The 25060-nt window shown below is 41.0% G+C and overlaps 1 protein-coding gene across 1 annotated transcript in view; it reads left to right on the top strand.

The window, feature by feature from the left end:
* LOC124622036 (histone PARylation factor 1) overlaps positions 1-19812 on the top strand; it is a 123605-nt gene extending 103793 nt beyond the window's left edge. Inside the window, exon 8 of the mRNA XM_047147594.1 lies at positions 19679-19812. Within this exon, the coding sequence (XP_047003550.1) occupies positions 19679-19732 (54 nt within the window). The 3' untranslated portion in view covers positions 19733-19812. The remainder of the gene's footprint in view (positions 1-19678) is intronic.
* Positions 19813-25060: the final 5248 nt, after the last annotated feature.

The following is a 25060-nucleotide window of genomic DNA, read 5'->3' on the forward strand; positions in this document are numbered from 1 at the left end:
CCTTGAATACTAGCCTTTGCTTCTGTGTACAGTAATTCTGAATTTTGCCAATCAAAACTCACCTTTGCTTTAACTATCCAGTCCATCCCTAAAATCATTTGCTCATTGAGATCTGGAATAACTAAACAACCATGTTCAAAATTAATGTTGCCAACAGAAAATGTAATTAAAGTTTGTTTATTTATTAACTTACTAAACTTGCCGGTGGCACCTTTAATCCGTACACCTGTGATGGGAAATTCGATGTAACTTTCAGTGTCTTTTATCCTGTTCCTCAACTTGGCTGAGATACTACTAATGGGACTGCCAGTGTCAATCAATCAAAGTCCTGACCAATTGTTAATGCTTATTTCTACGTAAGGGGTACCTAAGGTAATATTTGGGTCACTATTCACATTCTCTGCCAACAAGTCACTTTCTAATTCAGTTGTATCAATGTTATTACCTACTTCTTCACTACAGGTTTCAATGTCAGAATCAACACATGATTGAGTATCATTATGACTGGAATTAAATACACATGAGACTGTTAAAACGTCAAGTTGAACACATATATTTCAGAACGACACAACACATATAAATCACAGAGTAAGTTGACAAGCAAGACATGTGCACGCGTTAACATTCGAATGAGCACTGAGTCCCAGTCTAGCGGCCGCTGCTCAGCTGCCCGCATACGTGGCGCAGCTGCTGCATGGCTGGCAGATGGCGCCACACGTAGAGGACGCGCGTAATTGCGCGGCGGCCCTTTGAATGAATGATCGGCGACTCACAACACTTTTCCCCCCTTTGAAATTGTTGCACTGGTCCTGATGGAGGCATCCTGGATACGGCTAACATCCATAGGCGTTGTTTGACTCGCCGTAAAGTCTCGAGGAGGAGGCTTCCCGTACGGACGGAAGTGTCCCCAATGATAACGGGTCGAGATGACAGGAGACGTAGGGGTTGACTCTGCTGGGGCCCCATGCACCAATCTGCCCATTGCGGCAAGTCCAGTTGATATAACAGGAGACATGGGCGATGTGTCGGCGTCCGTTGGAGGAGGAGGCAAGTAGATTGGCTCTGACAGAGGATGGTCATCCGGTTCCTGCATGGGCGCATCTCGTGGTGGCGTCCGTTCTTGTGCTGGCATCGCGATGACGGTGAGAGGGCTGCATTATGAGTATTGAGAGATACCAAGATCCCGAGCGTCAGGTAGAGCCGAAGGTGGTGTAGCGGCATTCGGAACAGGCGTTGCCGGCACACGAGGCCGTAGCTGGTCCGAATGACGCACTGCAACACCCGTGTCCATCTGGATTTCATACAGGCGTCGGCCACGGTGTTGTAAGATGCGGTCCGGGCTCCATTTTGGCCGCCTGCCATATCCCCGTACCCAGACGAGGTAGTCAGCGGTGAACCGGCCAAGTGAAGGCACCCGCGGCCGTGAGGTGGAAGGCCGCAGAAGATGAAGTAGCGTGCGGGGCTGTCGGCCATGTAAGAGCTCAGCCGGGCTGTGGTTGCCCATGGGGGTGAAACGGTAAGACGCCAGAAACTGGAGAAGCGCATCATCAGCAGCAGAAGAAGTCAGAAGTTTCCGCATCTGAGCCTTAAATGCGCGGACCAGTCGTTCAGCCTCACCATTTGACTGTGGATGCAACGGCGGAGCCGTGACATGCATAACGCCTTGACGAGCACAAAAATCCGCAAATTCAGAAGAGGCAAATTGCGGACCATTATCAGTAACAAGAGTAGAGGGGAGGCCTTCCAAAGAAAAAATGCGGGCGGGAGCAGTGGTGGTTGCCGCGGTGGTAGGCGACGTGCAACGGACAATGAAAGGAAAGTTAGAGTAGACGTCAATTACAAGGAGCCAATAATTACCCAAAAAGGGTCCCGCAAAGTCAGCATGAATGCGTTCCCAGGGCTTCTCAGGCGAAGGCCACGGTGACAAAGATGACTTCGGGGCAGTGGCCTGTGACACACAAGGGCCGCAGGCAGCGACCATATGTGCTATTTTAGAGTCGATGCCAGGCCAGTACACATGACGGCGCGCCAGAGATTTTGTGCAAGACACACCCCAGTGCCCTTGGTGAAGGAGGCGCAAGATCGAAGCACGCAAAGACGCAGGTACCACAACACGCGGCGAAGCATTGTCAGTGGAAAGGAGGATAACACCGACCTAACCATGAGGCGGTAGCGCAAAGTGTAGTAGTTCCGCAATGGATCAGAAGTCTTAGCGAGCGGGCAATCTGGCCAACCCTTCTGAATACAGCGTAAAACCCGGGAGAGGGTAAGGTCAGAACCCGTAGCAGCCGCCAGCCTGTCCCCAGTGATGGGGAACCCGTCCACAACCTGCTGTTTGGCAACATCCAGGTGGAAACACAAAAGTTCATCCCTATCGAATGCCAGATCAGGACCCATGGGAAGGCGAGACAGAGCATCAGCATTCGCATGTTGAGCCGTTGGCCGGAAATGAATCTCATAATTGAAACAAGACAAGTAAAGAGCCCAACGCTGGAGGTGGTGTGCAGCCTTGTCGGGAAGTGACGTTGATGGATGAAACAAGGAAACAAGTGGTTTGTGATCCGTAACAAGATGAAATTTTGAGCCATAGAGAAAAACACCGAACTTATGAAGAGCATAAATAATGGCCAAAGCTTGTTTTTCAATTTGAGAATACTTTTGTTGGGCATCCGTGAGCGTTTTGGAGGCATAAGCAATGGGTTGTTCCAAACCGTCAGAAAAACAGTGCACAAGGACTGCACCAACCCTGTATTGAGAGGCGTCTGTGGCAAGAACAAGATGTTGGCCAGGTCGATAAGTAGCCAGGCACGGGGCCTGTTTCAGCATAGTCTTTAATTTCTGGAAAGCCGCATCACATGACGCAGACCAGTGAAAAGGCACGTTTTTATGCAACAGGCGATGCAACGACTGAGCCACCGAAGCCGCAGACGGTAAAAACTTGTGATAGTATGCTATTTTCCCCAAGAAGGCCTGCAGTTCCTTAACAGATGTAGGGCGAGGAAGGGCATCGATTGCAGTGACAGTTTGCTGAAGCAGACGAATACCCTCCCGAGAGAGTTGAAACCCCCAAGTACGTGATAGATGCCTGAAAAAATTGTGATTTCTGAAGTTTACACTTAAGACCGGCAGTCTGTAAGACATGAAAAAGTGTGCGGAGATTTTGAAGATGTTCTTCAGTGGTGGAGCCAGTGACAACAGTGTCGTCCACGTAATTGATACACCCAGGGACAGGGAGCAATAATTGTTCCAAGAATTGCTGAAAGAGAGCAGGGCCGCTAGCAACCCCGAAAGGCATGCGTTGGTATTGATAGAGGCCGAAAGGCGTGTTAAGGACCAGAAACTGCCGGGAAGCAGCGTCGAGAGGAAGTTGATGATAAGCTTCCGACAGGTCAATTTTAGAAAAATACTGGCCTCCAACAAGTTTAGTGAACAGTTCTTCAGGTTGTGGCATAGGGTAAGTGTCGATGAGACATTGAGCATTTACAGAGGCTTTGAAATCGCCACAGAGACAAATATCACCATTTGGCTTAGCAGCGACGACGACAGGAGAGGACCACTCACTGGAAGTGACAGGAAGCAAGACCCCTGAAGTAGTGAGACGATCCAGCTCCTGTTTTACCTGATCACGAAGGGCGACAGGAATGGGCCGAGCCCGAAAAAACTTAGGCCGAGCAGTGGGTTTGAGTGTGATATGAGCTTCAAAGTTGTTTGCACGGCCTAACCCAGGAGAAAAAAGGGATGAAAATGTCGTCAACAAGGAATCCAATTGAGCATAAGGAATAGCATCAGAGACGATATTGACAGTCATCTATGGAGAACCCAAAAACACGAAAGGCATCGAAACCAAAAAGATTCTCTGCGTTACTCTGGTCGACCACAAATATGGGAACAGTGCGAATGACGGATTTGTAAGATACCTCAGCATTAAATTGTCCCAAGAGAGAATTCTTCTGTTTATTATACGTCTGTAATTGCCGAGTGACAGATGACAGGAGTGGAGAACCCAACCGAAGATACGTCTGAGAATTAATTATAATGGCAGCAGAACCGGTATCCACCTGCATGCGAACATCTCGACCAAGGATTTGGACAGTTAGGAATAACTTCCCTGAAAGGGAAGAAGTGCAATTGACAGACAACACAGAATCAGAATCAGTGGCACGTTCATGAACATAATGTATGCGGTCGGATTTGCAAACAGAAGACACATGACCTTTCTTTTTGCAATTGTGACACACAGCCCAACGTTGGGGACAATCCTCGCGTGAATGTTTCGTAAAACACTGCGGACATGAAGGAAGTTGCGGGGGTTTGGTGCAGTTTATTAGCGGGTTGTTTACAGTTAGGCCGAGGCTGCGCGTGGGAGCGCACCGCGGCCACGTCGGCCGGCGGGGACGCACCGCACGCATCGTCAACAGTGCACAGAGGTTGTATTTCTCCATCATCACCCCACGCCTCGATTTGCGCCCCAGCGGCACGAGAAATTTCAAAAGACTTCGCAATGGAGAGAACTTCATCGAGAGTCGGATTTGCCAACTGAAGGGCACGTTGCCGAACTTCTTTGTCGGGTGCCGACTGGATAATAGCATCCCGTACCATGGAATCGGCATAGGATTCTTTGTGAACGTCAGTAACAAATTGACACTTTCGACTGAGGCCGTGAAGTTCAGCAGCCCAAGCGCGATAGGATTGATGCGGCTGTTTTTGACAATGATAGAAGGCAACATGAGAGGCTACCACATGCGTTTGCTTTTGAAAATAGACAGACAGAAGTGAACACATTTCAGCAAAGGACAAAGACGCGGGATCCTTCAAAGGAGCCAATTGTGACAACAACCGATACATTTGAGGTGAAATCCAGGAAAGGAACAGTGACTTACACGGTTGTTCGTCCGTGGCATGAAATGCTAAGAAGTGCTGTCGAAGACGTTTTTCATAATCAGACCAGTCTTCCGCCGTCTCGTCGTAAGGAGGAAAAGGAGGTATAGCCAATGACGAGAAACGCCCCGCATTTGACGCCGCGACAAAATCGCGAATCGCCGCTGTTAGAAGCGTTTGCTGTTCAAGGAGACTTTGTAATAGTTGCTCGACAGTAGCCATGGAAACCTGTGGGTCAACGGTGAAAAGGAAAAATCCACTACCTCGTCGCCAATTGTTATAACGTCAAGTTGAACACACACATTTCAGAACGACACAACACATATAAATCACAGAGTAAGTTGACAAGCAAGACGTGCACGCGTTAACATTCGAATGAGCAGTGAGTCCCAGTCTAGCGGCCGCTGCTGAGCTGGCTGCTTAGGTGGTGCAGCTGCTGCATGGCTGGCAGACAGTGCCGCACGTAGAGGATGCGCGTAATTGCACTTTAAATGATCGGCGAGTCACAACAGAGACAGATACCTTACTTTCACTAGACTTAAAATTATCTTTCATGGATGGATCTGATTTGATGACTTCACTTTCCTTATTATTTTTTAAACAAACTTCATTTTCACCGACAATTGATTCCAAAATCTTCTCACCTATCAACTTAGCTTGTTCCTTCTTATTAGTAGATTTACTTAAGATTTCTTTTATAAAAATCGTTACCAATACCTTGTTTGCACCCTTAATATCTTCACACGAACCAATTTAGCATTCAGAGTTACTTTCAACTGCAACACCATTATCAATAACTTCAACATAAATAATGCTATCTAATTCCTCTTGTGTGCATATATCATCAAATACATCATCCTTCACAACACTATCTTTACCAAAATCATCATCAAAATAATATGTGGGTGATGCCTCTGCATGAACATCTGCCTTAACTACTAAGTGTTCAACATCTGAAGTTACACTACTGAAATCACTACCTGTTTCATTATCAGAGTCAGGTGTTATTTCCTCATTTTGGCTACCAATTTCTACTAATATAGATACCTCATTATCCTTACCTTCATCAGAAAACAAGCTAGTGATACCATACATATCATAAGTTCTGTCTACATCAGGTGTTAATGTGTCATCAATTTATGCTAAGTCATGTTCATTAAGTTCAAACTGTGGTCCTGCTTGAGTATGTGCATTATTCAATTCACTCAACATGTGATCCCAAAAGTTTTGCTTATAACTAGTATCATCTAAGTAGTAGTCCCTATTTACATTACATTTACATGGAGTAGGATTAATAATGAATTAAAAAATAGGTTTGCGGGTAAGCTACTACAAACAGCATAGTGAACGCATTATTGTGGCCAAGATAGACACAAAGCCCACGCCTACTACAGTAGTAGAAGTTTATATGCCAACTAGCTCTGCAGATGATGAAGAAATTGAAGAAATGTATGATGAAATAAAAGAAATTATTCAGGTAGTGAAGGGAGACGAAAATTTAATAGTCATGGGTGACTGGAATTCAAGAGTAGGAAAAGGGAGAGAAGGAAACATAGTAGGTGAATATGGATTGGGGCTAAGAAATGAAAGAGAAAGTCGCCTGGTAGAGTTTTGCACAGAGCATAACTTAATCATAGCTAACACTTGGTTCAAGAATCATGAAAGAAGGTTGTATACATGGAAGAATCCTGGAGATACTGGAAGGTATCAGATAGATTATATAATGGTAAGACAGAGATTTAGGAACCGGGTTTTAAATTGTAAGACATTTCCAGGGGCAGATGTGGACTCTGACCACAATCTATTGGTTACGAACTGTAGATTAAAACTGAAGAAACTGCAAAAAGGTGGGAATTTAAGGAGATGGGACCTGGATAAACTGAAAGAACCAGAGGTTGTACAGAGTTTCAGGGAAAGCATAAGGGAGCAATTGACAGGAATGGGGGAAAGAAGTACAGTAGAAGAAGAATGGGTAGCTCTGAGGGATCAAGTAGTGAAGGCAGCAGAGGATCAAGTAGGTAAAAAGACGAGGCCTAGTAGAAATCCTTGGGTAAGAGAAGAAATATTGAATTTAATTGATGAAAGGAGAAAATATAAAAATGCAGTAAATGAAGCAGGCAAAAAGGAATACAGATGTCTCAAAAATGAGATAGACAGGAAGTGCAAAATGGCTAAGCAGGGATGGCTAGAGGACAAATGTAAGGATGTAGAGGCTTATCTCACTAGAGGTAAGATAGATACTGCCTACAGAAAAATTAGAGAGACCTTTGGAGAAAAGAGAGCCACTTGTATGAATATCAAGAGCTCAGATGAAAACCCAGTTCTAAGCAAAGAAGGGAAAGCAGAAAGGTGGAAGGAGTATATAGAGGGTCTATACAAGGGCGATGTACTTGAGGACAATATTATGGAAGTGGAAGAGGATGTAGATGAAGATGAAGCTTTTGACAATGTTGACTGGAATACTCTCTTTCAAATTCTAAAGGTGGCAGGGGTTATATATATATATATATATATATATATATATATATATATATATGTGTGTGTGTGTGTGTGTGTGTGTGGATGGATATGTGCGTGTGTGCGAGTGTATACCTGTCCTTTTTTCCCCCTAAGGTAAGTCTTTCCGCTCCCGGGATTGGAATGACTCCTTACCCTCTCCCTTAAAACCCACTTCCTTTCGTCTTTCCCTCTCCTTCCCTCTTTCCTGATGAGGCAACAGTTTGTTGCGAAAGCTTGAATTTTGTGTGTATGTTTGTGTTTGTTTGTGTGTCTATCGACCTGCCAGCGCTTTCGTTCGGTAAGTCACCTCATCTTTGTTTTATATATATATATATATATATATATATATATATATATATATATATATATATATATAACCTGAAGATAATGTCAACATCTCTAAGAAAATGTCCAAGAAAACAAAAGACATGGAGATCTCCTATACAACAAATTGGCGAGTTTCAAATAGATCATGTGGCGATTTCATACCCAGTACAAAAAGAAATTTACGACGTCCAAGTACGCAGAGGAGCAAACATTGATTCAGACCATTACCTAACTAGAATTAAAATCAAGTTTACAGCACGAAGAAGTCATCAGAAGAAAACAGAAATACAGAAATATGACACCAAGAAGATTAAAGAATCTAAAGTAAAAGAAGAATGGGAGAAGGAAAAGGCAAACACATGGGAAGAATTTCATTCTAAAATCACGTGAATAGCTAAGGAAACTATTCCCTTGAAAAAGATATTCAAACACCCTTGGTGGGATTCAGACTGTGAAAATGCACTGGAAAGGAGAAAAAAGGCATTTCAAGAATATAACAGTAAAAAATCACAAGAAAGTCTACATTTATTTAACGAGGTTAGAAAACAGGTTTCAAAATCTATTAGGCAAGCAAAAAGGAAGTACACAAAGGCACAACTGGATGCCATAGAAGAAAATTTCCAAAACTATAATACAAGAGACTTCTACAGAACTTTCGCAGATAAAATACGAGGATATATCCCTAAAAATTTATGTTTCAGAAAACCGGATGGTAAATTAGCCCTAACAAACCAGGAAAACTGTCAAGTATTGGCTCAATATTTTTCTAACCTACTAAATTGCCCAGAACCTAGTTTAAGGTTTCCCAAAGAAATCAGTGCCAACACCCAACCGGATTCATTACCACCAACACAGGAAGAAATCAAATGTCACATTAAAAACTTAAAAAATAATAGAACATCTGGCGAAGATGGCATTGTTGCAGAGCTATTAAAAAACCTAGGACCAAAGACGTTGCAAGAGCTCATAAAAATAATAACAAAAATATGGGAAACAGAAAAATTACCAGAGGATTGGAAATGTGCCCTTATTCACCCGTTACATAAAAAAGGAGACAGAACAAATGTCAATAACTACAGGGGAATCTCACTTTTACAAGTCACCTACAAAATTCTCTCAACATGCCTGCTGAAAAGAACACAAGAGCAGCTGGAACGCCAAATTGGTGATTATCAAGCAGGCTTCCGCCCCGGTCGCTCATGCATAGAACAAATATTTAATTTAAAGACAATATTAAAACACAAAGCAATTAGAAATGCCCCCACAATTTGTACATATGTAGATTTTAAGAAAGCCTATGACTCAATTGACCGGCAATCTTTGTTTAACATTTTAGAGGAACTTGGACTTGACTCCAAAACACTAAGGCTTATCAAAGAATCACTGACAGACACTGTATCTAAAGTTAAATTCAGGGGAGAAATCTCTGAACCTTTTCTCATAAAAACTGGAGTACGTCAAGGTGACGGGCTATCTCCACTTCTGTTTAATATAGTCCTGGATAAAGTCATTAAGGAGTGGGAAAAAGAATTAAAAAATCAATCCTACTGGAAACCAATCCATCTTGGTAGAACCAAAGACAACGTGGAGATATCTTGTTTAGCATTCGCGGACGACTTGGCCATACTTGCAGATGATGAAGAAATCGCCACCAAACAAATAGAGATCCTTAAGGAATGCGCGGATAAAGTAGGTTTACAAATTTCGTTTCAAAAGACAGAATTTTTCTGTACGAAATTCCATATACACAGTTTGAACACAAAATATGGAAAAATAAATAGAGTAAAACATTTTAAATACCTAGGTGAAATTTTGGAGCCAACCGGAGGAGAGAAAGTTGCACAGAAGATCAGACAACAGAAAATGAAGAGAGCATATGGTATGACACATGAAATATACAATAAAAAATGCATCTCCTCGAACACAAAAATCAGACACTACTGCGCAGTAATTAAGCCAGCAGCACTATATGCTAGTGAAACGCTCACACTCCACACAAAATGTGATTTAGAAAAAATACTAAAAGAAGAACGCAAAATTATGAGAAAGATTTTAGGTCCAAAACTAACAGAAGAAGGATACCGGATACAATCAAGAAGAACCACAGAAACTATATCAAACCTGGCAGCAGACATAAGAAGGCGAAGATTAAAATTTTATGGACATGTCACTAGACTTCCCCCCACACGACTCACCAACAGAATTCTCACTTACATAAAAAGTCAAATCAACAACACCATGGATTAGCCAAGTAAAATTAGATTTACAAAAAGCAAATATTGAACTTAAAGATGTCAAAGATAGAAAAACTTTTAGAAATAAGGTGGAAAAGTGGATTGTATTGTCGGAGAAGGAAGCACTAAAGAGACCAGGAACAAAATGGACAGAAGAAAGAAAAAGAAAACATGGAGAACGAATGAAAGAAGTATGGAAGAAACGACGTCAGAAAGCTTTGCGTGATCCTTCTGGGTCCATTCGCGATAAGTAAGTAAATATATATATATATATATATATATATATATATATATATATATATATATATATATATATATATATATATATAGACACACACAAAGATGATGTGACCTACCAAATGAAAGTGCTGGCAGGTCGACAGACACACAAACAAACACAAACATAGACACAAAATTCAAGCTTTCGCAACAAACTGTTGCCTCATCAGGAAAGAGGGAAGGAGAGGGAAAGATGAAAGGATGTGGGTTTTAAGGGAGAGGGTAAGGAGTCATTCCAATCCCGGGAGCGGAAAGACTTACCTTAGGGGGAAAAAAGGACGGGTATACACTCGCACACACACACACACACACACACACACACACACACACACACACACATATACAGACACAAGCAGACATATTTAAATATGAGAAGCTTTCGAAATGTGGTGCTACAGAAGAATGCTGAAGATTAGATGGGTAGATCACATAACTAATGATGAAGTATTGAATAGAATTGGGGAGAAGAGGAGTATGTGGCACAGCTTGACAAAAAGAAGGGACCGGTTAGTAGGACATGTTCTGAGGCATCAAGGGATCACAAATTTAGCATTGGAGGGCAGTGTGGAGGGTAAAAATTGTAGAGGGAGACCAAGAGATGACTACACTAAGCTGATTCAGAAGGATGTGGGTTGCAGTAAGTACTGGGAGATGAAGAAGCTTGCACAGGATAGGGTAGCATGGAGAGCTGCATCAAACCAGTCTCAGCACTGAAGACCACAACAACAACAACAACAACAACAACAACAACAATGATTGCTTTTATGTTTCTGTCTCTTTAACCTCCTATTTGCCTGGTTTGTGCCATAATTATTCACCTCGAATTGACAGGCTCCCAACGAGGTGGTTACCTGTTTCCCTGGTTGGAATTGCTATTGTGAAACTGGTTACTGTTTCTCTGTTCTTGATGGTTTTCGTGTCTGTTGTAACTACTGTTTTGGTTACCACGTCAGTTATTATTTCTGTGTCCATTATATTGTTGTGACCCCCCCATTCCTATTGTGAATGTTTCTGAGGTTTTGATTGTACTGTCTGTCATCATTCTGCCATGCACGGTCAATTTTGTCTACATAACGTAAAAATTCGTCAACACTGTCATCTGGTCCATATACAAGTCCCCACTTAAAACGGTGTGGTAGGCGCCATTTCAGTGCGTCAATCTGTATCAGTTCGTCCAAAGGTTTGCTCAAATGCGACAATGTCCCTAACTGTTTTTCACAAAATTCTGGCATGCTAATTGCAAGACCTGTGTGATATTTGCTACCGTTAAGAAATTCAGATTTTATTCTTGCCTGTTTGTTTTCCGACCAAAACTTTGCCAAGAATTGGCGTTCAAAATCGGCAAAAGACGTAGTATTTGTATCAGTGTTTTGGTTCGCCCATGTAAGGGCGTCACCATCGAAAAAACGTTTCGCAAATTTAACTTTAGCAGACTCTGGCATGTTTGGTTGGAAACTGTCTTTGCACTGATGCACAAAGTCAACCGGATGCAATTTCACATCACCTGGGTAACATTTTAAACTAACATTGTTGCAACCATGCACAAACATCTGGTTTGAATCAAAATTGGACATTCTATTATTTTGCGATTTTGAAACTTCAGAGCTGACTGTTTGCAGTTCTGTTGTTACACTTTATACTTTCTCGTCAATACGAGATATCTTATCAGAAACAACTTCAGAATTTTATTTCAATCTTTCCACTACGAATTGTTTTTCTGAAACAAAGAGTTCCTGCAACATTTTTAACTCATCTTTTCGGTTCACTGATTCATTTAAAATGAGTACTTCCATGGTTTTGACACGTTCGTTAACTAATTCAATGCCTTTGTTTGTTTCTTTAAATTCGGAGATTGTGAAAGCCTCCAAACAGTCAACTTTGGTTTCTATCCTTTCTATGTTACATGCAACAATTTGTACTTTGTTACTTGTTGCATTGATTTCTTCTCTCAATGATTTCAAATTTTGGTCCAGCCTTTCTGTGACCTCTTTAATGTTGCTACCTAATTGGTTATTTTGAGTTATCAGTTGTTCTAGTTTATTATTGAACAATTGAGATATCTGATCAATTAAATTAGGTTGCTGATTTGCTCCCGAAAAACCATGAAAAGGCGAACAACTACTGCTCGCAGAATTTGCTTCACTGTTTAAGTGTACATTTGAAGTTGAAGCATGAAATTGACGGCCTGAATGTGTGGTTATGCCTATTCGATTTAACTGAGTTTCGCTCATTTTGATCAAAGTGGCTAAACACTAGACAAAACACTTTCCTGCCTAACAAGTGAAATTGTCACACGCACGCAATGAAACAAAAACAGAAAATTGTAGGACACTGTCTGCGACTGAAATAAAAACAATTAAAAGGGGTACTTATCTGATTCATAAGGTTATGGTTCCTGCCTCTTGTACATGGAATTCTTGCGAGTCGTCGTCCTCTGCACAGTCTTCCACTTGATCCCAGCTCCTCCACCACGTTGAGATGTTTATATTTTCACACCTCCGCATTGCAAATGTTTTGATTGAAATGCCCAGTCGATGCGCTGTTGTTTTCACGTCAATTCTACCAACATTGAGAGTTGTTTAGTTCTCTGGGTTTCGTAAAATTCCTGGATTCATGTCTCGTCGCTGTGCAGCCCATGAAAAGGATTGCGGAAGACTCCCAAATAAATTCCAAAGTACAGTGCAGTTTTAATACCAATACATTTACAGGACTCTGGTGTCCGAGCCTGGTGAACTGTACCAGTTACATCACCTGTACCCAAAGTTGACATCAAACGACACAGAGTTCACAACAATCAACAAACGAGTGAGCCCACAATACATTTGCTCGCAACCCTATCCAAAAAACGAGTGCCCCAAGGTGCCTGCATGACCTCTATTTATACTTTTGTTAACAATTACCTACAATGAAAATTACAATTTTATATAAAATCACAATTAAAAGTTAAGCTGAATATGAGATGCACATTGCTAAAAATTTACAATCTCAGTGCTGAACATGGTGAACCTATTTTCAGCTTAGTTACAAGTTAATATAACATTTTCTGACTAATTATGTTCCAGGTAACAATTACATTTCTAAATTTGTTTATAACAAATCAACTTGTGCCTGAATTTTAGTGCTAACATATATTGGAGATTCAATTAATGTGCTTTATTTATATGTTCTATTTAATTTGCTGTGGTAATTTTATAATGATAAGTTTACTGGTACATCCTGACCATGTGCTACATTTCTTTCGATTAGTTACAGTATTAATCTCACATTTATATTATGTTTCTCACATAAGAACAACGTTAATCAGCAAAGCATCGTTTATGAATTATATGTATACTGAAATAGTGGTGTGTGTGTTTTCTTTTTATTTATTTAATTTGGAAACAGGTCACTTTACAGTTGAACAATTAGGACTGGTGTTTATCTTTAATGCTCTCCGAGGGGTTCTGATAGGTAGCAATGAGATACAGTAGTATTTCAGTATCCACCCATCTTTCCCTTTCCCCTCTCCTTTATTGCACCTGTTTCCCTCTCCCCTCCTCACAGCCTCCCAATGTTACACCTGTTGGCAGTCTAATCCCTGAGTGCTCTGCCGGATAGCCTGAGAGCTTAAGGGTGGAAGATAGGGTACTGAGGAAGATAGAGATTACTGACCACTCATCATGCAAGAGTTAATAAGAACAGAAAACTAAGTGCATTATATGGGGTAGACGTGTGTGTGTGTGTGGGGGGGGGGGGGGGAGGGGAGGGGGGGGGGGCGGGCATTGGTTTACACAGGTCAGGAAATAAAAGTTGTATAAAACTGAGAGGGAGTGAAGTATGTGAGACCAAATACCGATTGGAAAGGGACAACCAAGGACATGTTGCAACACCAGTCCCAAAACCTGCTTAGTTCTGAAATACTGGTGTCAAGGTGCAGAAACCAGGTGGCACGTGTAGTGAAACAGGCACCGGAGTCACGACTGACATGGTGTAGAGCGCACCTAGCTTTCTGCTCTTATTAACTCATGCACGTTGTTTATCAGTAATCCCTGTCTTGCTTAGTACCCTACCTTCCACCTTTTAAGCTCTCACGTTTTCAAATCATGTCTGGTGCTGTCCCCAATAATCCGTCTTTCCTTCTTTATCCCTTCTCGTTAATCACCTCTGACCCAGGGTTACAAATGGCTGTTTTGTAAGTCTCCCCATATGCCAATCTCCCCAGTCCTTTTCTGTCACTCCTCATTCTTCCACTTCAACTCTTCTGCCAGAAGGAGTCACTGGTTCTGAAAGCTTGCACATTTTGTTAACATTTATGTGTGTTTTCTCCTTCGGCTGCTTAGCGAAAAGGTTTTTTGTTTTGTTTTTTTAATCTTTCCAATTATATTATATTTTCAAAAATTGATTACTTTTGTTGATGCTTTTAAATATTAAGGTTTAGAAAAAAGAAAGACATTTGTTAAAAAGAGGAAAATGGAGACTCCTTTATGAGTTGTAACAATTAAGCAAAGAGCAACTGTTAGCTAGCTCCCAGGAGATTTTATCTCTGTGTGTTCTTGATGACTTAAATAAATAATGAATATTTTATTATGAAACTTAGCATTATTGCCAGTGATTGCGAAACTATATTGTGAAACATCACATCAGATGAAATAAGAATAATATTTTGTTTAATTGTCTTATGTGTGTTTGTAGATTGTATTTTATCGGTTCTCTTGTCTACAAAGCAGCTTATGCATAAGACGTTGGACAAAAGGATTTATAAGTATACAAGTGAAAGTGATTTCTACAAATACTTATTTAAGATGTCAGTAATACACTACATACATTATGTATTTATACATTACACTTCATAAATGTTAATATTCTTCAGTGGAATAAGGGCAGTGATGTTGTAAATATGACTTAAATATTTTCCAAATGTTTTGACTTCAATAATTGCTTTTAAATTTTGTCAGGAATTTTGTTGTAAAGTTTAACTCTCATGTAGAAAGAACAGTTTTGACACAGGAATGTGTTGATTTGGGTCATATAGTTTTTTCTCCTCAATAAAGTGATTGTGTGTATTGCAGTTCATTTTCTGTAATCCGCAGTCCTTACCCATTACATTTATTTTAAAGAATATAAGGGCTTCCACGATGTAGATACATGGTAAAGGATGAATCCAGAGATCTTAAATAGAAGTTTACATGAGTATGTAGGCACCCAGACATGTTTCTAATGACCATTTTTTGCTGTTTAAAAGTGCTTGTAGCTGCTTTAGAGCTTCCACAGAAAGTGACTCCACATTTAAGGCAAGAATGAGAGTAAGTATGGTATGCATTTTTTACTGATTTAGCACTATAGCAGGTTTCTAGTGTGCAAAAAAGGTAGCATGCCTTGCTCTGTTTTGCATTAAGGCATTCAATAGATTTCTTCAGTTTCACATTACTTAGTCCCAAGAACCTAGTTTCTGTACTGATACCAACTGGTTCATCGTTGATGGAGAAAGATGGGCTGTACATTTTCTTTGTGAAGTGGTGTGAAATTTTAGTTTTTTTTCCCCCCCCCCTGATTGAGGAGCTCAAATGGGAATCCCTGGAGGGAAGGCAACATTCTCTTTGAGAAACACTACAGAGAAAATTTAGAGAACTGGCATTTGAAGCTGACTGCCGAGTGATTCTACTGCCACCTACATACATTGTGTGTAAGGACCACAAAGATAAGATATGAGAAATTATGGCTCATACAGAGGTGTACAGTCAGTCATTTTTCCCTTGCTTTATTTGAGAGTAGAACAGGAAAGAAAGTGACAAGCAGTGGTACAGTATACCCTCCGCCATGCACGGTGTGGTGGCTTGTGTAGTTTCTGTGTAAATGTAGATGTAGGTTATTGTAATTCTTCCTTACTTGTCTTCTTAATAGAATTATGGTGTCATCTGTAAATATGATTGGTTAATGATGATTATCCCCATTTTAGTTAGGTTAATTATGTACAGAAGGAACAGAAGGTCCCCATTATTGACCCTTGGAGTACACCATATTTAATTAGTTTATAATCCATCAAGTGTTCAGAAGTAGTTTTAAGGTTGTCATTTGTGTGCCTGATGCATACTGCTTGCTTCAGATTGTTGAGGAAAGAAATAATGCAGTTGTGGAACAGACCTCAAGTACCATATTTTTCAAGCTTTGACAGTAGAATCTGACAATCCACCATGCCAAAAGCTTTAAATGGGTCAATAAATACTTGTGTCGATGCCTGTTTCTTGTCCATAAGGCTTAGTCTGCAATTGATGCACTCATAAATGCAGTTGTTGTTGACCTCTTATTTCAGAATATGTGTTGTTCATTACATAGGACATTGTTTTTATTTAGAATTCCATAAGTTTGTCATATGTAAATTTTTCTAGTATTTTTGAAATGCGAGAGGAAATTGTGTTGGGTCTGTAGTTACTTACATACACTCTCTCATTTTTTAAAATATATATACTGGAGTAATTGTAGATCTTTTCAATACATCAGGTAAAGTGCCTGCTTGAAGTGAGCAGTCAGATAAGTATGTGAGTGTTTTCTACAAAGTGTGGTTCAATAAAGGAAACAAATTAATGTCAGGAGTGGTACAAGAACATGCAAGATTGTTCCACATGGTCCTGTTTGAAGTAGAGGGAGTTTCCAGAATGAGATTTTCACTCTGCAGCGGAGTGTGCGCTGATATGAAACTTCCTGGCAGATTAAAACTGTGTGCCCGACCGAGACTCGAACTCGGGACCTTTGCCTTTCGCGGGCAAGTGCTCTACCAACTGAGCTACCGAAGCACGACTCACGCCCGGTACCCACAGCTTTACTTCTGCCAGTACCTCGTCTCCTACCTTCCAAACTTAACAGAAGCTCTCCTGCGAACCATGCAGAACTAGCACTCCTGAAAGAAAGGATATTGCGGAGACAAGGCTTAGCCACAGCCTGGGGGATGTTTCCAGAATGAGATTTTCACTCTGCAGCGGAGTGTGCGCTGATATGAAACTTCCTGGCAGATTAAAACTGTGTGCCCGACCGAGACTGGTAGAGCACTTGCCTGCGAAAGGCAAAGGTCCCGAGTTCGAGTCTCGGTCGGGCACACAGTTTTAATCTGCCAGGAAGTTTCATATCAGCGCACACTCCGCTGCAGAGTGAAAATCTCATTCTGGAAACATCCCCCAGGCTGTGGCTAAGCCATGTCTCCGCAATATCCTTTCTTTCAGGAGTGCTAGTTCTGCATGGTTCGGAGGAGAGCTTCTGTTAAGTTTGGAAGGTAGGAGACGAAGTACTGGCAGAAGTAAAGCTGTGGGTACCGGGCGTAGAGGGAGTTGTTGAGCAGATATGATTTCTGATTTTATTTGAAGTTAATTTTATTAGCCATTAACTTATTTGCATCACAGGATAGATGGTCAGTTATTTTTATGTCTGAATGCTTCACTTGTTTCTGTGTTGCAGTAAGATTGAGTGACAGATAGTGTAAATCATTTCTCCTTCCAGTACTGTATTTGTGAATGTCACTGCAGTTTTCAAACTGTGACTGTTAGGAAGTAAGTGTCCAGTGAGCTTGTTCTCAGTATGCCAAACTTTTAAACTGTCAGCAAGAAATTCTAGAGTGGATGCCACATATTATCTTTATCACATGCTTCTGTGCAACAAATACTTTTGTTTTTGGCAACGAATTGTGCCAGAATATGATGCCACAAGACATAAGTGAATTGAGAGAGAGAGAGAAAAAGTCAACTTTTTGACGTCCCACCTTCAAAATCTTATATTATCTCCAATGAACAAAAACTGTATAGTTTAAATTTTTTGTTTCATTTATTGATTTACCATCACTTACTTCTTGTGGTGTGACCTCATGAAGTATGTTTAAGAAACAGACAACCTTACATATTTTTTGAAATAATCCATTGCTATTTGACTGTATATTACTGCATTTTTCTCCTGTGCAATATAGATTTAGCTTTTACACCATTATCAAATACAAAGTAGGAGATCCTCGATTTGAATCCCAGGCCAGCACACATTTTCACTCGTCGCTGCTGGTTCCACATGAAGTCCCGATGCAGCTGACTGACATCAATAACCCGCTTCCTTCCCTTTTTTTCCCATTCTCCCCCTTCCACCTTCAATTTAAATATAAAAATGCTAAAAGTTCTTTGAATTTTAGCACATCACATCTAGTAAAGTGAGTCCAAAGCAAGTAACCTTGTATACGTAACCTTACATGTGTATGCAACTGAGGTCTGTATAAGTATAACATGTAATAGATTACCTTCCTAACAGCAAGGAAATTATTTTGTACATACAATAGATCATATCCACTGCAATGGAATTAATAATTAAATCTTCAAGTGTACTGCATTCACATGTGCATTTGTTTATAATATTCCGTAAAAAGTCATGCTTGGTGGCAGAATTATATCACAATTATGAGTATTACTTAAGCAAAAACTATAGTATGAATGTGAAATTTATGTGTAATTGGGGATTTTTTAATAGTAGAGTTAGATGATACAGATGAGTCAAGAAGCACATTCCAACTTCGGAATTTATTGAGATGTGGTACAGAATCGGTAGATGTGTCATTTTGTAGCATACAATTTCATGTTTCAAATGACTTAGTGTCAAGTGTCCTTTTGGCCTGATGTGACTACCATTTGTGATGCGGCAAACATCCCACTGGTAATCAGTTTGTTCCCACAATTGTTGCAGCAAACAAGACGTAACTTGTGCAACAGCACTGTAGATTCAATTTTTCAGCTCGGCTAAATTGTTTGGTAGGGTGGGAACATACACACCATCTTTACTGAAACCCCAGAGAAAGAAATCCAGTGGTGTCAAGTGTGTGGAGCAAGGTGGCCATGCAATTGGCCTTCATGGCCAATCCATTGACTGGGAAGCTATTATGGAGAAAACCTTGTGCTCCTGTGAGGAAGTGAGGTGCTTCACCATCTCACTGGTAGTAAACCATCCCATCTCATTCATCTTTATCAAACGTGTTTGACATAATCAAAAAGAAGCAGGCTACCTGGCAATTTATGATGTCGCAGTGTACAACCCGTTTCAACAAAGTTCTTGTGCTAAGAGCAAATTGTAGGCCTGCTTGGAGGTACATTAGTGTATTTGGTGCAAAATGTATGCTGAACAGTTGTTGCAGAGTTCATTGCATGAAACCAAAACACACAGTGAGCATGCTCCGTACCAGTGAAAGTAGCCATTTTAACTGTGAACTACACTGGTGCTCCTGGTGGCAGAATGGAGTACTGATGCACTATGTAAATCAAACTTCAGATTTTTTGCTACAAAATTACACATCTGCCAATTCTGTTAGTTATCTCATTAAATTTTTATATTGTCCCTAAGTTATTAAGTCCTTTCTGACTTACCATGTAGATTTGTCTACTACAGACATTTTACTCTCAGTGGCATTTATCAGCGTTAGTGTGTTTATAAATATATATTTAACTGAATTTTATTTTGTTTTACAGGCCCATCTAGAAGATCGTAGGAAAGGCAGTGACTTAAGTCTCTTGAAAAAATAATGTAATTGTAACACTTTTTGAAAAATTAATTTGGTTTATTAATAAATGATATTTTATACAATATGAAAAATAAGTTTACTTCAAAAATTGTGTCCTGTTGCTGCATTGTCTCATTATCCTGTCCTCTGTAGAGAAGCAAATCTGATGACTGTCAACCTCTACAGCCGTGATGTATAATCCGATGACTGTCAACTTCTACAGTCCCAACGTTTATAAAGCTTCTGCCTGTCAGTGTAGCTGCCATTAATATATCCATTTTGACAACTGATATTGTTTTCATGTCAACCCTCTTCACCTAAACAGCTGCATCATTAGATTTGCTATATCGTTTTAGACACTCCCCCCACCCCCCGCCCCTAATCCCCAGACCTTCATATAGCACCAGTTTCTCTGAGCTGTGTAGTCAGCTTTTCTCATTCCAGCAAATCCTCAATCCTCAAAAATCCCTCTGGCACAAAACTCAGTTTGTTCCCATTCTTAGCCACTCCCTTCCCTGTCACTCTATTTCTTCTCTTGGCTTTTCCTATCCCACCTGTTATGGTATGTTTTTTTAGTTTCCTCATACTGTGCATTAGTTTTGTGATTCTTTCTCCTATTAAGTCAAAATTTGCTGCTATGCTCTTAGAGCCATGTATTACCGCTCCCCCCCTTCCACCATCCCAAAGTTATCTAGGACTGCCTACTTTTTTCCATGTTCTAACTGTCATTGTCATCGTCCCCTTTCTGTCACACTCCTTTTCACCGTTTTCTATCCTCCACTGTGTTATCTGGTTGCATATCTACAGTAAAAGTGATTTGTCAACAAAGTGTGGTTGGGACTGTCAGGTAGCACTTTTGAAACTTGTAGGTCTTGCCCTCCTGTCAATTTATGTGCTTATGGGCTGCATGAAGTAGGAAGTGGAGATATGTAATAAAGGGACAGTAGAGGAACATGGAAGGAAATGTTACACCACAACAGACCCACCATTTGGAAAGATTTTTTTCTCTTCCTTACATTAACTTCTTATATTTCCCTTTCTCTCAGTGAAGAAATTTTTTAAAATAGTTGAAAGATATAGAAGGTATAGGTTTCTTTGTAATTGCCTCTGTTCCCTCCCCCCTTTCCCCCTTGTCTCCCCAACCTACTCTCTCCTCCTCTGCCATTTGTGTTCAGTGGGTTATTCCCCCAAGCTGGTAAGGATGCAATTTTTCTGTCCAAAATGTTGTTCATATATTTTTTTCAAATAATTCAAATTTTGACACAATATTGTTGAAATACAATTGTTGATAATGTAATCTGCAGCATGATACTATGGTGATCACATATCTAGTTGGGACGTTGTGGCACAGTATTCAGTCTTGCCAAAAACTTTGATTCTTCTCATGTAAGTTTTTTTTTTTTGGATGGTAGAGTTTTTTTCATATTAGGGTAAATAATAAGTGCTAAGTGAACAAAAGGGTAGAGCACAGCTGCCAATGATACACTCTTAAGACATAAAAAACACACACCTCAGACATAAAAAAAGATACACCTCAGAGGAATTATCCAAATGGGACAGAAAGCAGTAGATGTGAGGTACATGTACAGACAAAAAAATGATACAATTTCAGAAAAAATGGATGCCCAGACCATCACTACTAGCTGTCGAGCAGTATTGCGCTTGACAGTCAAATTGGTATGCCACCACTGTCCGGGCTTTTCCAAACAGATCTTCAGACTACTCTCTTCGACTGGAGTTGAATTGTCTTTAGTAGTGAGTCCCATCTCGAACTGAATTCCAAAGACCATCGAAGATGTGTCTGGATACACCCGAGAAAGCAGCAGGTTACCAACCTGACTGTTGCCCATCATATGGCCTGGCATCCAGGAGTGATTGTCTTGGATGCCTTTTCTTTTCATAGCAGGACCCCCTTACAGCACAGTGGTACCTTGATGATATTATATGCCCCGTTTTTGTTGACCTTCATGAGGAGTCCTGGTAGGCTTACATTGCAGCAAGATAATGCCTGCCCACACATGTTGAGAGTTTCTACTGCTTGTCTTCATACTTGGCAAACCCTACCTTGGGCAGGAAGGTCGTCAAAAATCCCCCCACTTGAGAACATTTGGAGCACTAAGAGCAGGGCTATCCAACCATCAAGAGATTCTGATAAAGTAACATGGCATTTAGATAGAACTGGGCATGATATCCCTCAGAAGAGCATCCAACAATTCTCTTAATTAATGCCAAGCTAAACAACTGCTTGCATAAGAACCAGAAGTGGAGAAACGTGTGATTTGAGTTGCTCAATTTGTGAACCTCTTTCTCTTGAATAAATCTCCCTATTTTTGTGAAACTGTAATCATATCCTTGTCTTGACATGTACATCACAACTACAGATTTCCATCCTATTCAAATAATGACATTGTTGTGCATTGGTTCTCTTTTATTTCATGTAGAGGCAGTACGGAAAGAATAAAAACCTACTGACACACTAGAACATTACATCATAGCCTTGGTGACACAGCTGATGTGGTTTTGAATTGCTGTATTTCTCTCACATGATTTTGGAAATAACTCCACTCAAATCACCATGTGATTCTCAAAACTGAGCTAGAAATCCACATCTCAAAATTCCTGTGTATTATAAGATAAAAACAAATTATTTAGAAATAAAGGAGTTGACTTACCGAAAGGCAGAAGCACTCTGTCGATGATAGATACATAAACAAGAGGTACAGAGCTTTGCTTGGGGGGACAGAGAGTTATGTTAGGTTTAGGCCAGCGAGGTTGCAGGAGTGAAGGATGTGCTTTAAGGATAGCTCCCATCTAAGCAGCTCAGAAAAGCTGGTGGTGGTGGGAAGGATCCAGATGGCATGAGTTGTGAAGCAGACATTGAAATCTCGCATGTTGAGCTCTGCTGCATGTTGTGCCCCGGGCTGGTCCAACTTGTTTTTGCCATCAATTTGGCAGTGGCCATTCATTCTGAATGACAGCTGGTTGGTTGTCACTCCAATGTAAAATGCTGTGCAGTGGTTGCAGCAGAACTGATATAACATGGCTTCTTTCACAGGTGGCTCAGCCTCTGATGGGACAGGATAAGCCTGTAACAGGAATGGAGTGGGAGGTGGTGGGTGGGTGGATAGGGCAGGTGTTGCATCTGTGTCTTCCACTAGGGTATGATCCCAGTGGCAGGGGGAAGGGGGGTGGGAGTGGCATAGGAATGTACTAGGATGTTGTGAGGTTGGGTGAATGGTGGACCACCACTTCGGGTGGGCTTTGGAAGTATCTTGGGTGGGATGACTCTCATTTCAGGGCATGATGATAGGTAACCAAAGCCCTGACGAAGGATGTGGTTCAGTCATTCCAGTCCTGGGTGGTACTGGGTGACAAGGGCAGCACTTCTTTGTGGTTGGGATGGCTGTGAGGCTCTGGTGTGTGTGGTGATATGGCATGGGAGATCTGTTTGTATATTATGTCTGGGAGGATTCAGCGACAGTTGCCCAGGCTGTATGGGAGGAATGTTTTGGTGTGGAAGTGGTGGCAGAAATCAAAGCACAGGTACTGTTGTTTATTGGTAGGTTTTATGTGGACTGGGGTGTGGATGGAACCATCTGAGAGGAAGAAATAGTCACCTAAGAAGGTGGTGCGATGGGTGGAGGAGGACTAGGTGAAGTGGGTGGAAGAGGTGGTGTTGAGATAGTAGAGGAATGAGGATAAGGTGTCCTGGCCTTGGGTCCAGATTATAAAGATGTCATCAAGAAACCTGACTGTTTCATGTGACTGATATTTGCTTTCTGAACTTCATGTACTTTACTGTAAATATAAAAAATTACAAAAATCAGATTTCCGTGAGGTCTTCTTGTTAGAGGGGTATTTGGAAGGTTAGATGAGGTGAGAGAGGAAGAGATTTCAGATCCTAAATGATGTGCTCATCGACATCATATACAGCAATACTAAGAAGGATGCAGTGGATTACAGGAAACGGAGATGCAAAGGAACTGCTAACATAACAGAAAATGTGGTGGTGGTGGTATTTGAGTACAACAATATGATTGTGCATGTTCAACTGGTTTTGCTAAATTGTATGTGTATTTATGAACTAGCTTAGCCATTTAATTTAAATATTCCTCATCTGTGAATCATACCTTGTCCAGAAATCCAGGTAATATGAGGTCTGCTAGAAATGTATAAAACTAACTTTCTTTCTCTCTCCTTCTTCTTCTCCCTCTCTCTCTCTTCTTCTTCTTCATATTTTTTTTAACCTTCATACACATGTGTGAATTTTTTTCACGGCTGTCGATAGCATTAGTTGCTGGCAAGCAGCTGTTGAGTGAAGTATTGTGGAGTGCTTGCATTAGTTTTTTATGGCAAGGCAAATGACGTGATGACTGGAGCAGCGCTACTGCATCAAATTTTGCCAGAAACTGGGCGGCAGCCAGGTGGAAACCATTCAGAAGATTCAGACAGCTTTTGGTGACGATGATATGGGTATCACACAGATTAAGGAGTGGTACAACAAGTTCAAAGATGGCTGCAGATTGGTGGAGAGAAAGCCATGCTCCGGTTGGTCTCCAACATGCTGAATTGACCAGGTCATGGCCAAACTGAATCCTGTGGTGATGTGAGACCGTTGTATGACTATTGTAGAAATTGTGGAAGGGGAGGGCGTCAGCACTTTTTTGGCACATTCCACTGTGACCGAAGATTTGGCCAAGAAGAGAGTGTCAGGGAAATTTGTGTCGAAGCTGCTGATGGCAAAACAAAAGCAACTTGTGGTTGAAGTTTCAAATGACATATTGGATTCCACAAACAGTGAGCCCGACTTTTTGAACATCATAATCGCGGGCGACAAGTCCTGGGTGTAGGGTATACGGGTACAACCAAGAAATCAAATCCCAGTTGTCACAGTGGAAGCATTTCTCATCACAAAGACCAAAGAAGGCCCGACAAGTGCACAGCAAAGTCAAAGTGATGCTGACTGATTTCTTTGACTCCCGCAGTGTGGTGCACCACAAGTACACTCCACCAGCTCAAATCACCAAAGAATACTGCAGGGGCATCTTCTGTCACTTATGTAATTGTGTGTGGGGGCAAGAGACCAGACTTTTGGTCAACCAGAAATTTGCGCCTCCATCACAACTGCGCTCCAGCACGTTCCCCACACTTGATTCAGACATTTTTGATGTGAAACCAGTTTCCTGTACTTTAATAGGCTCCTTATTCTCCTGATATGGCCCCCTGTGACTTCTGGCTGTTCCTCAAACTCAAAAGGCTTTTAAAAGAAATGAAATTTGAGACAAGAGAGGACATTATGACAGCTGAGCTAAACTCCATCCCGAAAGAGGTTTTTTTGGCTTGGTTCCAA

The sequence above is a fragment of the Schistocerca americana genome, chromosome 7 (genome assembly GCF_021461395.2).
Source record: "Schistocerca americana isolate TAMUIC-IGC-003095 chromosome 7, iqSchAmer2.1, whole genome shotgun sequence".
NCBI lineage: Eukaryota > Metazoa > Arthropoda > Insecta > Orthoptera > Acrididae > Schistocerca > Schistocerca americana.